This window comes from Lissotriton helveticus, chromosome 9 (genome assembly GCF_964261635.1).
Source record: "Lissotriton helveticus chromosome 9, aLisHel1.1, whole genome shotgun sequence".
Taxonomy (NCBI): Eukaryota; Metazoa; Chordata; class Amphibia; order Caudata; family Salamandridae; genus Lissotriton; species Lissotriton helveticus.
In genome coordinates this window covers 1,285,918,548-1,285,936,786 of record NC_136070.1, presented here as the reverse complement: position 1 = coordinate 1,285,936,786, position 18,239 = coordinate 1,285,918,548, and the positions used below count along the sequence as shown (strand labels likewise).

Below are 18,239 nucleotides of genomic sequence, written 5' to 3'. Positions count from 1 at the left end.
CGATGAGGGCACTTTTTCTTGCTTGTTGAGCGGGCCTGAGGCGTTCAAAGTTCCTGGTGCGGGAGCTGAATGCTGGATCCGGCAGTGGTCGGCAACACGCGGGTGAGTGTCCTGGGGTCGCAAGGAAGGCAGAGGGGCGCCGATCACCGGTAAGCGTGATCAGGCGGCAGCACTCTGCTTTCCGAATGCGGGACAGGCTGCACTTATCCGTCTTTGGCTCCGGTCGCGCTCCTGGTGTTGGGCAGCGCTAGGGGGGCTCTAATTAGGTGGCATTCAATTGAGCCAGGAGCTCAGTTTCAGAGCTCACTACCCCTGCGGCCATTTTTCAAATGTTTGTAGAACTCAATGTACTCAACTTAATGTAGGAAGCTCAAACTCAACTTAATGTAGGAAGGACTCAAGTGAGTGCTTTTCACTTGTAAGGATTCGTTATTTACCACCAACTACACGTTGGTGGTAAATAACGAAAACCTTAAAAAAAAGCAATTTTGTGCTTTTTTCAACTGTGCCATGTGGCAGACATACATGCCCTTAGGGCATGTATGTCTGCCACATGTGCACCCATGCACTATACAGGGGTGCAACAGGGTGTCAAAGTGACACCCTGCCACCCTTGTAGGTCTACCCCCTATTACCGAATCGGTATTTACCGAATTTTACTGATTCAGTAAAATTTACAGAATCATTAGCTACATATCATTTACCGATTCTAAAATACCAATCGGTAAAATTTGGTATTTTAGAATCGGTACATGATATTTACCTACATCTGGCCCCTGGTGTTGAACAATAAGAAACTCGTTCATTGCGCTATTTTCCTTTTTTTACAAGACTGCGTAAGATACTCAACACACATAATGAAAGAAGATCTGGTGGGTTTGGTCTGAAGGGTAAGACACTAGTGTCGATTCTTGGGCAGGAGTGGTTTCTTCTGGAGCCAACTTGAGCAAGTACAGGTCCTCGTCACCACCAGCCTCTGATGCATGTGCACCTTGGTGGCACGGACACTGCGCCGGGGTGGCACGAACACTGCACCGGGGTGGCACGCACACTGCACCAGGGTGGCACGCACACTGCACCAGGGTGGCACGCACACTGCACCAGGGTGGCACGGACACTGCACCAGGGTGGCACGGACACTGCACCAGGGTGGCACACACACTGCGCCAGGGTGGCACACACACTGTGCCAGGGTGGCACACACACTGCGCCAGGGTGGCACACACACTGCACCAGGGTGGCACGCACACTGCACCAGGGTGGCACGCACACTGCACCAGGGTGGCACGGACACTGCGCCGGGGTGGCAATGGGGAACGTGCACAGTCACTAAACACCATCTGACTCGCCAGGTTGACTTAGATCAAGGCACATTTATTTTATTTGATTTACATTAAAAATACAAATAAGCGCTCATTACAAAAACAAACACAAAAATATGTACATTTTTACAATAACACATATGATCTAATTTCCAGACTCCACACACTCAAGTTCTGCAGAGAAGTTAGCATTAAAAGGCTTTCCTGGGTCAATAATGTGCATTTGAAGACAGGAAGGCACTTCTGTGTCATGGAAGACCCTGGAGGAGAAAGCCTTGGACTATTGTTTGCAAATGTAGCAGAGCAGGGAATCAAGAGCCTGGACCTTTGCAAACCCTGGATGTCGTGCCATGGGGAGGTAGCTTGCAGTCACTGCCTCACAGGGAGATCTTATGGATCCGGCCTGCCTGACGCAGAGGCGGAAACACTTACAGGACACGGCTGCGTGGCTGATGTGTTGAATCACAAACATCTCGTTTCTCCTCATCTCAGAGCCTCTCAGTGGCTGCTGGTGTGAAGAATTCTGCTTACATCTCTTTATAAAAGCATTGTCTGTTGGTCGTGTGTGGATCTGGGTACTTACTAAGCAAGGAGGATGATATATTACACACAGTCAAACGGGTCTTCTGTGATTTGCTTCCCATGGACTCCCAACTGTGCCGTTTCAGAAGAACCCAGAGAGGTGGTCAGACCTTCTCTATCCAAGCTGCACATCTGTGGGACTCTGGCACACGTCCGTGGGACTCTGGCACACACGTCCGTGGGACTCTGGCACACACGTCCGTGGGACTCTGGCACACACGTCCGTGGGACTCTGGCACACACGTCCGTGGGACTCTGGCACACACGTCCGTGGGACTCTGGCACACACGTCCGTGGGACTCTGGCACACACCGTGTGGACGTCTACCTGCATCTTTCAGCTCGGATTGCCCACAAAGCGAGTCTGTTCCAGCAGGAGCCATCTGTAACTTGTGGATAAAAGAGAATATATTTACAAACTAGGGACTTCTTTTTAAGCGGGTCGCGGGTAGTCAAGTGTGACTAGTAATAATAGATCAGATACCATCAATTGCTCTAGAAATGACATGGATGATAAGAGTCAATGCATGCCATAGTAAAACGAAATCTTACATTTTCAAAGAACGGCTACCTTTCATGCGTGGCCATTGTGCCATGTCCAGCTAGTACACCCCAAACACACTTCATCCAAAAAATGTCCTCATTCCGGGGAAATGTCCGTTATGCAACAGTAGAAAGAATGACCCTTAGGAGAGATTCACTGGGACTTCCATAGACCTCCACATGGATGGACACGTGCCAACAGGTGTCGTGGCCTGGGACTTCCATAGACCTCCACATGGATGGACACGGGCTAACAGGTGTCGTGGCCTGGGACTTCCATAGACCTCCAGATGGATGGTCACGTGCCAACAGGAATCGTGGCCCTGTTGCCTTTAGACAGGCGGAGGAGGAACGGGCTGACTTCTGAAGACCACCACTGTGACTCCACTGCGGTGTGTACTGACCAATGCTCCACAGTCACCAGCCTCTAGTGGTAAGAGGAGCCATGAGGTGCATAACTAGGAGCGTACAAGCTCTGCAGCTATGTACAGCCATCCCACCAAATGCACAGTCACAGCTGGAGAAACATCAGACTTCTAGTGTCCATCACCAGTGGGCACACCTGTGAAGATCTGTACGCGACATCACGTCTCCCAACTCCGGACATGCAGCTCTGCGATATTGCTAAACATTTGCAGCGCCATCTAAAAACTTTCAAAAATGAACTTGTGTTCTTGAGGTGGGAATTGTAAACTCGACTCCGCTCTGGCACATGGTGGAAGACGTTGATGTTGCCATTTTCGGATTTTTCTCAAAGGAGAGGAACTGTTTTTTCACACCAGCTTTTGTCTCATAACTCAAGTGTCCTTCGACAGGAGGTGTTAGTATTGTAACCAGAAAATAGTGCACCAACCGTTTCCCAGAGGAGCCCAACCGCATAAGGCACAAGTAAATGTCTTTCGAGAGGTCAGGAGCGTCCAAGAACAATCTACGGTGCCTGCGAAACTACAGATCGAACATAAGAAAGCATCCGGCGAGCTGCCCAGTGACTGCGACAAGGCTGTTTCACGCCATCACCTGCAGTCAGAAGCAAGACGCGTCTAAGAGCCATGCCCAGAATCACTGGGTCGGGGAATGAATCAGAGACACTGAGGTAGCAATGACAGAGTCTTTGAGAAGAGTGCTTTTGGGAACTCCAACTTCAGACAGATTATTAGCATAGACATCAAGGTTTAGGATTCATGCCACGTGCTCAGTTCCACAGGACACTTAAATATAGAGGTCTGCAGAGAGTGCGTGGCAGTGACGGGGAAACCAAGGGCAGGCAGTCCATAGCATCACTTAAGGGTTAAAGCAAAGAGAAGCAGACAAGAGACGTGAGCTGGAAGCAGAAACTAAAGACAGGATGGAGAGCTAACAAATCATTCCTCCTTGAAGAAGGCCCAGAAGAACCATCAAGCAGCCCCCCAGGATGCTTTAGTGAAAGTGTTAGCACCATCAAAAGCTTCTTAAAAGGCACTTCACTGTTCAGCAGCCACGGGATTAAAAGATTACAGAAATAAAATTCACTGCATAAAAAGTGTACAAAAAAGTTCACACAAAAATATCGTGAGATCGTTTCAGAAGCCCCTCACGCCTCCCGGCCATCCGTTCGCCGTATTTGGAAAGTCATTCGCTGCTGATTGTCCAGGCACTCTCTCAACTTGTCTTCAGTTAGGGTCAGTCTTTGCTCCAAGATGGACACGGTCTGTCAAAGAAAAGAAACATATTGGAGTGTAAAATGCTACAAAGTTGGATTCATGTTCGATACAGCACTTTTGGCCACTACTGCTCTTTTATCTGCGACGAAGAAAGGTTGGCGCCTGGAGCAAGTTACAGAAACTCCCCAGCCCTGAGAGCAAGTTACATACCTTCAGTAACGCCATTCGTAGTACACTCCAACAGGAGATTCTTCACCTTGTGAAATTACTCCAGACGCCAGACTGGATTCGGAAACTTTACTACAGTTCCCTTCTGCATAGGTAGGTGGCGTTGTGCAGCTCTGTGGCCGCTTATTACTGCCTCGGATATAACATCGGGCCCTATATGTGTACCACCCCCGCGCGATAATGTCAGTTTGTTTCTAATCTCTGTCCGAGCCATCAAATGTGGAGCCATATTAAGTAGTTAGTACAGTGTGCAGAGCATTTTGTTGGCACCTTAAAACTATTCCATGGAAAGGTGGGGAGGATGGATCGGTGAGGACGCTCCAGTTAGACCGAGTCTCTACCTGAAAAGGCCTTACCGAAGGAGAGTTCCGATCAGGAGCTCTAACCACAGATTTCTCACCTTGTAACTAGATACCAAAACAGTACAACCGCTCCGGTGGTAGGTCTGTGGAATGGCTCAGACCAGGATATCCTGCAAGACAGAGCCGGAGAAGCTCCTATACCACTGGACCTGGCTATCTAGGCAGTAATGCTTTGTGTGCAGCCGCGGCATGTGCACGTAGGAGCGGTGGGGCCGGGCTGGTGAGGGGGATTCAACAGACCACCATGAGGGAAAATGAAATAAATAATTAATTTTCCCTCATCGTCATCTGTCAAAATATCCCCCTCCCACCACCACCACCACCAACACCCGGCCCCACTGCTCCTCCCTGCATGGGCCGCGGCTGTTTGTGTGGCGGGACACCCACGTAGCGGCCTGGCAGATCTCTAGGACTATACATCCCGTGCCAGGACAGTGGTGGCAAGCTTCGCACTGGTGGAAGGAGCGCGCTTGCCTTCTGACGGCCGCTTCCTGGCTAGCCCGTAGCAGATATTAGCGCCTCAGGCTATCAATTTCTTTTTCATTTCATTTAATTGATTTCATACTAATGCATAGTATAATCCATCTTGAGATGGTTGATCTTATTTTGCACCGTTTTGTCTTCCTTTGTCCCAGAGAAACTGACGTGAGTTGTGTTGTACCCTGCACATTACATATAAATGTAATACTTAGAATATAACAAGTTGGTTGTGCTGTCATTATCCCTGGTTCGGTCTACATAGATGCAAAGCACCCATTTATGGTCAAGGCCATGTGGCCGTTCTTCCTCCATGAAGGGGTAAGGCGATACATAGAAAGGCAGCAAGGTGATGAATTGCACTGTGTGGAAGGACGTGACTATCTTCGGCAGTAATGGCGCTTCTGTACGGAGGGCTAATTTGTCCAGGATGAAATAAGTATATGGAGGATCCACGGACAATGCCTTGAGTTCACTCACTCATCTTGCGGATGTTATGGTAACGAGAAATGCTCCCTTGATGGTAAGGAGTCTAAGAGAACAGCCATGCATGGGCTCAAAGGGAGTGCACATCAAGTAGGTGAGTAGCAGATTACAGTCCCACTGCTGCATGACAGAGTATCGGTGTGAACATATGGACCAGCCCCTTTAAAAACGTATCACAAAAGATGACTGGAAGAGGGTTGGCTGGTCCGGTAAATGCAAGAAGGCAGAAAAGGTAGAAAGGTAACTTTTAGTTGTTGCGATAGCAAGGCCTTGCTGGGCCAATGACCATCACAACAAGAGAACATCCGATAGCTGTACATTCAGGAGTTGGATGCATTGGGAGGGACACCAGGTAACAGACTTCACCCAGCATCCTGCAGAGATCAATTTAGTTGATGGACGCTCTGCTGCTAAGACAACACCAACCATTTTGGAAGGAAGATTGAAAGCCATCAACAGTCGCTGCTCAGTTCCCACACATGGAGGTGCAGGTTCGGGGGAACCATTTGGATATTAAATGGTTCACTAAGGAAAAGGCCTACCCCTATCTTAATCCCAACTACTATCAGGATGGAGGACAGAATGGCTATGCCCCAAATTACAACAACTATCAACATAGAAGGTTTACTAATTTCTCAGACTCTGGATCCTCTGAGTCAGAGGGCGATAACTATCAAGACTCTGGGAATGGACAATATAACTCTAGATCCTTTAGAGGTAGACCAACACAACGGCCTTTCCATGGACGTTTTTTTTTTACCACGGGGCCAATACTGGGGAAGGAATGTCCGGTGGCAACAAGACGGAGGTGGGCAACATCAGATGAGCCCTCAACCATATGTAAAGACTCACAACCATCAATATTGGTGGTAGATAATCTTTCTACTACTGCCAAGCATAAATTGGAGGAGGTTTTGGCCATTTATAATTTATCAACCACGACTCTTAAATCAGAAGATATATCTATGTTGAGTCGTGGTTTGTCGTTTGTGCCATGTACCCAATTGAACAAATTCAAATTACATGAAGATTTGTTCGCATTTTTTAGGAACAAATTTTTCACGGATCGACCACCTGTAGAGGAAAACGACAATTTGTCACACTGCAAACCCCCATCAGCGTTTACACCTACGTTGGATATGGTAGGATCTGAAGTCAAAATTTTCGAGCAAAATGTGCTACAAGATATTGCTCGGATTATTAAACATCCATACAAACCACAATTTAACCTATCAAAAATAGAAAATATGGCTTTGGAAAGAATTAAGAACGACCCCAACTTAGTAATTAAACCTTGTGATAAAGGTGTTAGTATTGCTATTTTTAATAAGAACCAATAGGACCAGAAGATGCTGGATATGTTATCGGTTACAGAACACTATAGACCAGCACAATCCAGAGAACTTACGAGACTAAATGTAAAGATACAAGAAATGACCCAGGCTGCCTTGTTGGAAGGCTATATTTGTGAGGATGAATATGAATTTTTGAATAAAACTTGTCCTATCACCCCTGCCTTGTATGGCCTTCCCAAAACGCATAAATGTGAGACAAATCCTCCTATGCGGCCAATTATATCTACGATTGGTTCCAGCACCGAGCCCCTCTCTAAATATGTAGATTTTTTCCTATGCCCACTGACACACAAGTATGCATCCTTCATACATGACTCAGGAGACATTATTATTAAGATAGAGGGGGTCCCTTTTAATCCTGAGAGTGACACCTTGGTAACGCTTGACATTGAGGCATTATACACCCATATTCCTCAATGTCAGGGGTTACACTCGGTTGCAGCTCTCTTCGAGAGATTTCCAGACAACAGACCGGACAACTTTATTTTACAGTGTCTTGAGGTTGTCCTTTTGAATAACTTCTTTGAATTTAATGGCTCCCTTTACCAACAAATAAAAGGGACATCGATGGGTGTATCTTGTGCCACCAGTGTGGCAAATACATTCATGGGGGAGTGGGAACTACATAATATTTATAATGAAGCGGCCCCATTTTTTGAAAATGTCTCTCTATGGAGACGCTTTATTGACGACATTTTTTGGAGAGGGCCGACTGAGATGCTACATGAATTCATCCTTCTGCTTAATGCCAGCAACGCCAATCTTAAGTTCACAGATAACTGGAATCATTCAAAAGTGGAATTTTTGGACATCACCATTGATGGTACTAGTGACCATCTGAAAGTGAGTTTATATAGAAAGCCTACAGCAAAGAACACCATTCTACAATTTGGAAGTTACCACCCGAATTGCCAAAGAGAGTCAATCCCCTTTGGGGAATTCTTACGCATTCGGCGTAATTGTACAGACATGGCATCTTTTCACGAACATGGGGACGCCCTAAAAGAAAGATTACTCAGTAGAGGCTATCCACATTGGCTCATACGCCATGCTTATAAGAGCAAAATACTAGAACAAGGAAGCGTTATTGCAAGGCTCCAAACGTGCATCCCAAAATCGTATCACTTGTGTGATTAATCACTCCACTCTTAATTTTAAAATTAAGAATGTGATTAACAAAAATTGGAGGATACTCAATACGGATGAAGACATACCTCCCATACCACTCCCTCTAGAGGCCTATCGTAGAAATAGGAACCTCAGGGATCTGTTGGTTCATACACGAAATATCAAGAGGCTAGATTCTGGCACACAGAGGTCAGTCACTGGTTTGCCTATTATTTTGGGCAACCATCTAGCATCTGGCATACATAACAAGGGCCTGGATAAGCATTTTTAACATTTCCTTCCAGAGGAACAAGTTCAGAGAGCAAAGTTCGTAAATGGGATGAAGGCTTTGGCCCTTTTCGGCCCCATAAAATAATGGGAGTAGCGACCAGGCCCGATCTCTGAAGCGGCGCACTCTTTAATGCTCCACTGGCCAAGAGAGCCTGAACTTCTCCTTGAGACATTTGGTTCTCAGGGAGGTGTTGTAGTACAGGGTATATTTGTGATATAGGACAGGAAGGATACTGAATATCCATGTTCCACATTTTGGAGCACCCATTAATTTGACATGTTGCTCAGTCATCTGGGGAATCTAAAGGTGGCACGAGCTATTGGGGGACTGTGTACCACCAGAGATGATTTAAAGCGTTTTATCGGCGGGGTGAGGGGTTGGGGTAGTGCGATGTCCCCGAGGGCTTGAATGCGGTCGGCTAGCTCCTTGGTCTCGCTCTCGAAAGGTCTGGAAAGCCTGCTGCTGCTGAGGCCTGCTTTGGAGCTGCCTCTGCAGGGATTCCCTACCGAAGTCACAAAAGGGGCAGTTGTTGGGAGACTGCTGAATATTCTGAGCTAGGCCGAGAGACCAAGTGGTGGCTCTGCTCTCTTTAAATATCTTGAGGGCTGAGTCAGCCTTTGCTTCGAAACGTGTAAAATCATCCATCCAACAAAATGCGGTCAAGCAAATCCAAGCGTGGCGCATGTTGGTCCCAGCTGTCCTACCCAAGCAGTCAACGGTGTCCAGGAAAGTACAGATGGTGCACTTCGCAGCATCTTGGCCATTGAGGATGATCTCACATCCTCCGGATGGCTAAATATCCGCCACCCTGTCCTACAAGGGTGCGGATATCATCCCAGGAGGCTGAAGGGATTGACTGATCGCATTGCACAGTACTTATTTCACGAAATATTTCGTTCTTTTGGATTCCCAGTCAGCTGGGGTAGTAGGGGATGAGTTTGGGTTAAGGCGACAGGATGATGCCTGAACCCCAAGACTATCCGGGGTAGGGTGATGGACTAAGACATCTGGTTGCCACCTTGGCATCTGTTTGTTGGGGCTAAGGGGGGGGGGCAGGGGGAGGTGGAGGAAGGGGTAGATCCTGGTGTTACCCAGGTGCCCTCTAGTATATCTGTGGGAGCCTTATTAATGGGGAGTGGTGGTTCTTGGGCGGCAGCTGCAGGGTGAAGGACTCCTCTCAAAATGTTGTTTTTGACCTCCTGCATGGGCAGGGTTAAAGGCAGTATTTACACAAAGGAGGCAGTTTCTTCTGTGGCCATAGGGTTTAGGGAGTTAAGGCTGTCAGGAGAAGTGTCCAACCTACTGGCATCTTTCAGGTTCTGAAGAATGTTACCTTCTTCATACGTGGGAAAACTGTCATCAACTTCATAGTGCTGTTCTGGCTATGAGAAACTAATGACGTTAGGGCGCCGTTGAGCTTCTGAATCCAATAAAACTATTGGATCCGAATCCAGCATTGGTGCTGGTGTCGACGCTCAGGCTTGTAACGTCCGACTCATTTTGGGGGGAGGATTGGTGTCCACCTTGGACAGAGGGTGAGTGGGTTGGGGAGAGATGTGTTGCCAGCCCTTCGACAAGCTGCCACCTCAAATCCTTGGGGGCCAGAAGGCACTCTAGGGGGGGTTACACGAGGTACCAAAATGGCTGCTATGGCCTCCTTCAGAGGTTGTATTTAGCCTGTGGTTGCTTGCTGAGGCAGGAGGTCATGTGGAAGCACTTCCGGAGTCCACTTCGAGGTAGAGAGGTAATCAGAGCGCCACGCGGCTCTGAACAATGTGAGGTGACATTCACGACACACTTGAAACCTGTTGTTTTGTTTTCCAGACAATTATAGTAGAGATGGACATTAGTCCTCAACTGTAGTATAAATGGACCTTGGTCCAGAGCTCTTCCACCCCATAACTGGTTAAATACTAGTGGAATCCACTGCTCCTGGTTGCAGTAGATAAATGGACCTACTAAGAGCTCACTTTGGAGTGATCAGAAAGATCCCTTGCTGCTGCTAGATCCAACGCCTTCTTTCCCGCACTCATCGAGAACGTTCTTCTCAAAAGCAAAAGAATGGTAGGAAAATGGACCTCAGTTGTATGTGGCGATGGAAAGAGCGATGCCCACATTGAGAGGTGCCTTCAGTTGAGGCTGAAGGGTAAGAGTATCAAAGTAGAGGCATCTTCTTCAGAATACACCGGTCACACATTTCTCAGAGGGGCGACAGTATTCTCATCTCCAGGACCCGGTCCAGCTCATGTTTTGGAGAGTGCCCTGTAACCTGCTAGAGATCGCAAGTATCCGGACACCGAGTGCTTGAAGATCAGCAGCATCGGAAAGTTCTTACACGTCCACAGAAATCAATACCTTGACATTCGCTGCTACCACGGGGCATGCGCAGTAATGCACTTTGATCAATACTTGGTTTTCCCGAAGGGACCACATACAGCCACTGAAGAGCAGTATTCAATTCAGATAATGGAGAGAAACTCATTGAACGCACAAAACACAGTAATACAAACTTGTGAGAAATAACGGGTATTATAAGAGCAAATCCAGTCATATGGTGGAAAAACCCAGAAAATGTCCGCCACCGCAGTGGGCCCACTCGGGGGCTCTTGATCAGTGTGATGGATTTATTGGACGAAAGAAGTACACAGATTCGGCTGATCGAACGAGTAGTAAGGATTTACATTATTTAGTAAATCTAGGACCATGAGAATGTTAAACCCAGAAAGAGGGGAATGAAGTAAACCAGCCATAACAGTGACGTCACATGTCCAAATAGAACACTAAGCCGAGGCAAAAATAAATATCTGCTAAGTGGAGCATGCTTTTACAACTGGTTTACACTCTCCGCATTAGGTAATGCTCTTTGAATGAGGGGCGGAACGACATTACCCAATGCCCAACAGGCTCGTTTTTCCATAAACCCGGCTGGGAGGATTGATTTCATACCTGTGTTTATGGGGCGGCTCGAGGTCTAGAGGCTATGAAAGGCCTTTTTACTGATGTAATGGAGTGTGAGGGAAGGCTGCGTGGAAATAGGCGACTCGTCAAAAGAGGCTGTAAACCAAAGTTGTGGTCCTGGGTCCTTTTGTGTGTAGAATATACAAATATGTAGGTAAGGGGGACTGTGGATAGGTATGAGGGGTGCGCCTCGCCAAAGGCATCAGATTAAACTGTAAGGGAGTGAGAGTAAAAGAACTGTTCTAAAGAAAACGATCCAATGGAAACCATCTCCTGGTGGAGTTAGCACAGTTACAAAACAGTGAGGCGTAGTAGTAATGTTAGAGGTGTCAAGGAGAACCGCGCTGAGGTCAAAGGCCCTGAGCAATAAAGACAATGTTGGCCTGAATATCTGGGTTTCAGCAATATCAACCAAATATATGAACAAACAGACAGACACACACACACCGCCCCTCTCTCTAGGCATCCCATTCACCAGGGCCATTTTTAATTTTAAAGGGGAGGGGGTGGGGGCATACCCCCCCCCCAAGCCTACTATGGCCCGAGGACCTTATCCTCCAATGCCAGACACATTTGGCGTAATTCCGTTCAGCGGTTCGGGCTGCTGTCATGTCTAAAATCCCTATGTGAATTTGCATGTGGAAAAGGCGGTTTGGTACCCCCCCCCCTTTATTTCGGCCCCCGCTTGTCGAATCACCTCTATAACTATCAATGAAGTACCTGAAGATGTTCTGAGTGATGTCATATGTGAGGTAATTAACAGTGCCTGGCGAGGGCGGGCGTTATAGTTACTTGAGACGATTAAGACTATAACGGATGAATCTCAGGGCTTTTTAGAAATGAAAACTTAACGTTGTTACTGGACATTTCACCAAACTATAACGTCACTTTAACCTCTGGTTTCTTCAGTGAAATTCTAGTTAGTGATGTTAATGATTGCCCGGGTGGGGGGCGGGCAGAGGCGCGGGGAGCACTAAATTACTGCCCCACAGTAACTCAACAGAGCCGTTTAGATGAGCTGCCCACCCCCCATAATCTGCAACAGAAAAACCATTAAAAAAATACAATACAGATACAAATTCGGCAGTAAAACCAGATAAAAAGAAAGTAAAAGACAGAGCGGGTCAGGCGTCAATGCACACAGAACTGCGAGCCACACAATGAGGTCGCATCACTGAAAATACGACATTAAAAACAAGATAGGAACGTGGACATTGCCATTATGGATATGGATGGAGGTGTGGAGTGAGAACAATGGTGCGTGGGAAAATGCAGTGGTATCCAGGAAGTGGACAGCATGCTGAGAAAATTCACTTTGCAACTAAAGTGAAAGAGTGCACGAACACAAAAGGAAAAACCCTTTTGTGAAAGGATACCTGTAATAGGCTAATACTCCAGGGAAGGAGCAAGACATGAGGAGGTGGGACATAGAAGGCAAAAACACAATTAAGGAGCAAACGTTTGCGAGTGATGCTTTCCTTAACCAATCAGCAGCGAGGGGCGGATGAAAGCCCACATACTGAATACAGCATGTCTAGCAGACAGCGCAGGCGCGGTCTAGGCTCGATCTTACGGTGTGTAATGGTCATCCAACCTCATGCAATTTAGAGAAGTTATAGGGAATAATTCCCATCACAAACACCCCACTAGCAAGATCTGCACAAGGTATAAACCAACAATCCTTGACACAGGGCACAGTCAACCGACACATTTAACACGCCAGAGGGGAGAGTGTGCTAGCCCATGCCGCCTGGTCCCGCCAACCCTCGCATCTCAGTACCGTACTGAGATGCGAAGGATGACAGTACGAACACTTTCTTTATCAGACTTATGGCTTTTGAACCAGATGACGTCAGCAAGCATCCTAACAAGGGACGCCTCAAGGGTCGCCCCTGCATATGTCGGCAGCCATCTTCTGGTACACGTATCATGATGGCAACGCAGAGTCTGGAGAGCAGGCGTCGTACACCGAGGACATGACCCCCATCATAGACACCTGGGTCAAGACATGGGAAGAGATGCAACGGGATGCCCGGGAGTCTGAAGCAGGCGTACCTGGGTCAGGACGTCGAGCTGCCCCACGATGTGCTCCAAGGTGCTGGTCAGCATTGGGGGGAGGCCAGGCTGGACAGGATCCTGCTGCAGAACTTCTTGAGGCGTCGCGGGCTGCTGCCACTGCACTTGCTTGGGCTGCGGTTTACTTTTATTCACCATATTAACGGGGACTTCAGCAAAATGAACCTCCGGCTGTGAAAACACAAATGATGAGTTAGCCGCAGAGTACAAGTGATGCAGGAGTTCAATGTACAAACTTAATTAAGTTGGCACTCGACTGCTCTTAACAGGAGCTTGCTGCAAAAAACAGCATCATACCCACAGGATGCAGCCTTCGAGCCCTTGAAAATACAAAACAAACACCAGACAAAGATTGCGGACTCTGAAAAGCACCCTTAAAGCACCCTTCGAACATTCGTGGTTTCATTACTGCTGCTCTCCCTTCCTGCACAGTTCATAATGCAGAGGGTCATTCATTCTTTGCTCCACCCAAAAATATAAATGACACGCTTCTTACCCACAATAATATATCAAAACTAATGCTTCCAGTTTTATATATTTTTTAAAACATTTCTGTCCGAATTTATCCATATTTCTTTTTTAGCCATCTTATCAGTATTTATTTTGGGATTTATAAAGAAGTTAAGTTGCGAAGTTGTATATTTCCACGTCAATTTTACTGATAAACGATCATTGCTACTTTGATGACTGTCGTGTTTTAATGTATTAAGCAGCCAAAAAGGACATTCCAATACACTCACTGGTAAATATAATCATTCTACAAATATAATTTGATATGTTGACATGACAGTATTCAATGAAATTTTATCCTGTTTTATTTATTTATTTTGTTAAACTACCCCTGCCGTCTATCTGTTAAGCAGCTGGCCTGGAATTCAAGAAGACGGCATGGAGAGTAACCCTGGGCTAGTACGCGTAGTTGCACCACGCTACGCAAAGATCACGTTTAACTACATCGCGCTATGTGTAGCTGCGCGAACTGCGTAGTGTGGTAGGGAAATGCTGTTCGCAGTGATTGCACAGTGCTGGATGCTTGTCCGCACTGTGCAATGATTGTGAACGGCATCATGCACAGTGCAAGCCGCATTTTCCGCCGCTCGAGTAGATTTGTACTCGAGTGGCAGCTTTCTCAACGCGGACTGGTAGTTTCTCATCGCGAGCAAGAATGCCATTTTTCTGCTTCTAAAAGTAATCAAGGCAAAAAACACACTGTTTTCTGTGTCTATCTGTAAAATCAGTAAAACTGAAATCTGGGATCCTTAACCATAACATGTCTGCATGTTTACCATGGCTTTCTTTCGGTTTCAATATAGTCCACAATCCTACAACAGTGATCCCAGAGCTGGGAGGCCCATGCTATATTATACTAGTAGAAGTGCACTGTAGACAGGAGAGGTGCAGACAAACCGCAAACTTTTCAGTGTTTTGTGAAAAAATAAGTTTGATTCCTGAGGTTTCAGCAGCGCCCTATGGTCGTGACATTAGGGGAGAGTGGACACTGAGCAGTGTCCTATGGTCGTGACATTAGGGTAGAGTGGACACTGAGCAGCGTCCTGTGGTGGTGACATTAGGGTAGAGTGGACACTGAGCAGTGTCCTATGGTCGTGACATTAGGGGAGAGTGGACACTGAGCAGCGTCCTGTGGTGGTGACATTAGGGTAGAGTGGACACTGAGCAGTGTCCTATGGTCGTGACATTAGGGTAGAGTGGACACTGAGCAGTGTCCTATGGTCGTGACATTAGGGGAGAGTGGACACTGACCAGCGTCCTGTGGGGGTGACATTGGGGGAGAGTGGACACTGAGCAGTGGCCTGTGGGGGTGACATTAGGGGAGAGTGGACACTGAGCAGTGTCCTGTGGTGGTGACATTAGGGGAGAGTGGACACTGAGCAGTGTCCTGTGGTGGTGACATTAGGGGAGAGTGGACACTGAGCAGTGTCCTGTGGTGGTGACATTAGGGGAGAGTGGACACTGAGCAGTGGCCTGTGGTGGTGACATTAGGGGAGAGTGGACACTGAGCAGTGGCCTGTGGTGGTGACATTAGGGGAGAGAGGACACTGAGCAGCGTCCTGTGGTGGTGCCATTAGGGGAGAGTGGACACTGAGCAGTGGCCTGTGGTGGTGACATTAGGGGAGAGTGGACACTGAGCAGTGGCCTGTGGTGGTGACATTAGGGGAGAGTGGACACTGAGCAGTGGCCTGTGGGAGTGACATTAGGGGAGAGTGGACACTGAGCAGTGGCCTGTGGTGGTGACATTAGGGTAGAGTGGACACTGAGCAGTGGCCTGTGGTGGTGACATTAGGGTAGAGTGGACACTGAGCAGTGGCCTGTGGTGGTGACATTAGGGGAGAGTGGACACTGAGCAGTGGCCTGTGGGGGTGACATTAGGGGAGAGTGGACACTGAGCAGTGGCCTGTGGGGGTGACATTAGGGGAGAGTGGACACTGAGCAGTAGCCTGTGGTGGTGACATTGGGGGAGAGTGGACACTGAGCAGTGGCCTGTGGTGGTGACATTAGGGGAGAGTGGACACTGACCAGCGTCCTGTGGGGGTGACATTGGGGGAGAGTGGACACTGAGCAGTGGCCTGTGGTGGTGACATTAGGGGAGAGTGGACACTGAGCAGTGGCCTGTGGTGGTGACATTAGGGGAGAGTGGACACTGAGCAGTGGCCTGTGGTGGTGACATTAGGGGAGAGTGGACACTGAGCAGTGGCCTGTGGGGGTGACATTAGGGGAGAGTGGACACTGAGCAGTGGCCTGTGGTGGTGACATTGGGGGAGAGTGGACACTGAGCAGTGGCCTGTGGTGGTGACATTAGGGGAGAGTGGACACTGAGCAGTGGCCTGTGGGGGTGACATTAGGGGAGAGTGGACACTGAGCAGTGGCCTGTGGTGGTGACATTAGGGTAGAGTGGACACTGAGCAGTGTCCTATGGTCGTGACATTAGGGGAGAGTGGACACTGACCAGCGTCCTGTGGGGGTGACATTGGGGGAGAGTGGACACTGAGCAGTGGCCTGTGGTGGTGACATTAGGGGAGAGTGGACACTGAGCAGTGGCCTGTGGTGGTGACATTAGGGTTAAGTGGACACTGAGCAGTGGCCTGTGGGGGGTGACATTGGGGGAGAGTGGACACTGAGCAGTGGCCTGTGGGGGTGACATTAGGGGAGAGTGGACACTGAGCAGTGGCCTGTGGTGGTGACATTGGGGGAGAGTGGACACTGAGCAGCGTCCTGTGGTGGTGACATTAGGGGAGAGTGGACACTGAGCAGTGGCCTGTGGTGGTGATATTAGGGGAGAGTGGACACTGAGCAGCGTCCTGTGGTGGTGACATTAGGGGAGAGTGGACACTGAGCAGTGGCCTGTGGGGGTGACATTAGGGGAGAGTGGACACTGAGCAGTGGCCTGTGGGGGTGACATTAGGGGAGAGTGGACACTGAGCAGTGGCCTGTGGTGGTGACATTAGGGGAGAGTGGACACTGAGCAGTGGCCTGTGGTGGTGAAATTAGGGGAGAGTGGACACTGAGCAGTGGCCTGTGGTGGTGACATTGGGGGAGAGTGGACACTGAGCAGTGACCTGTGGTGGTGACATTAGGGGAGAGTGGACACTAAGCAGTGGACTGTGGGGGTGACATTGGGGGAGAGTGGACACTGAGCAGTGGCCTGTGGTGGTGACATTGGGGGAGAGTGGACACTGAGCAGTGGCCTGTGGTGGTGACATTGGGGGAGAGTGGACACTGAGCAGTGGCCTGTGGTGGTGACATTGGGGGAGAGTGGACACTGAGCAGTGGCCTGTGGTGGTGACATTAGGGGAGAGTGGACACTGAGCAGTGGCCTGTGGTGGTGACATTGGGGGAGAGTGGACACTGAGCAGTGTCCTATGGTCGTGACATTAGGGGAGAGTGGACACTGAGCAGTGGCCTGTGGTGGTGACATTGGGGGAGAGTGGACAGTGAGCAGTGGCCTGTGGTGGTGACATTGGGGGAGAGTGGACACTGAGCAGTGGCCTGTGGTGGTGACATTAGGGGAGAGTGGACACTGAGCAGTGGCCTGTGGGGGTGACATTAGGGGAGAGTGGACACTGAGCAGTGGCCTGTGGGGGTGACATTAGGGGAGAGTGGACACTGAGCAGTGGCCTGTGGTGGTGACATTGGGGGAGAGTGGACACTGAGCAGTGGCCTGTGGTGGTGACATTAGGGGAGAGTGGACACTGAGCAGTGGCCTGTGGTGGTGACATTAGGGGAGAGTGGACACTGAGCAGTGGCCTGTGGGGGTGACATTAGGGGAGAGTGGACACTAAGCAGCGTCCTGTGGTGGTGACATTAGGGGAGAGTGGACGCTGAGCAGCGTCCTGTGGTGGTGACATTAGGGGAGAGTGGACGCTGAGCAGCGTCCTGTGGTGGTGACATTAGGGGAGAGTGGACGCTGAGCAGCGTCCTGTGGTGGTGACATTAGGGGAGAGTGGACACTGAGCAGTGTCCTGTGGTGGTGACATTAGGGGAGAGTGGACACTGAGCAGTGGCCTGTGGTGGTGACATTAGGGGAGAGTGGACACTGAGCAGCGTCCTATGGTAGTGACATTAGGGGAGAGTGGACACTGAGCAGTGGCCTGTGGGGGTGACAGTAGGGGAGAGTGGACACTGAGCAGTGTCCTGTGGTGGTGACATTAGGGGAGAGTGGACACTGAGCAGTGGCCTGTGGTGGTGACATTAGGGGAGAGTGGACACTGAGCAGCGGCCTGTGGTGGTGACATTAGGGGAGAGTGGACACTGAGCAGTGGCCTGTGGGGGTGACATTAGGGGAGAGTGGACACT

The 18,239-nt window shown here is 49.0% G+C and overlaps 1 protein-coding gene across 2 annotated transcripts in view; it reads right to left on the bottom strand.

Moving 5' to 3' along the window:
• Window positions 1–1,360: 1,360 nt before the first annotated feature.
• Window positions 1,361–18,239, bottom strand: part of LOC144782497 (uncharacterized) — a 133,526-nt gene continuing 116,647 nt past the window's right edge. Inside the window, exons 10-13 of one of the 2 annotated variants that reach the window (XM_078661887.1) lie at window positions 13,407–13,598; window positions 2,749–4,133; window positions 2,136–2,696; window positions 1,361–2,036 (exon numbers count right to left, since the gene is read on the bottom strand). In XM_078661887.1, coding sequence (XP_078518013.1) covers window positions 4,017–4,133; window positions 13,407–13,598 — 309 coding nt within the window. In that variant the 3' untranslated portion in view covers window positions 1,361–2,036; window positions 2,136–2,696; window positions 2,749–4,016. Of the gene's footprint in view, window positions 2,037–2,135; window positions 4,134–13,406; window positions 13,599–18,239 lie in introns of both variants that reach the window. The other variant, XM_078661886.1, reaches the window with a different exon arrangement.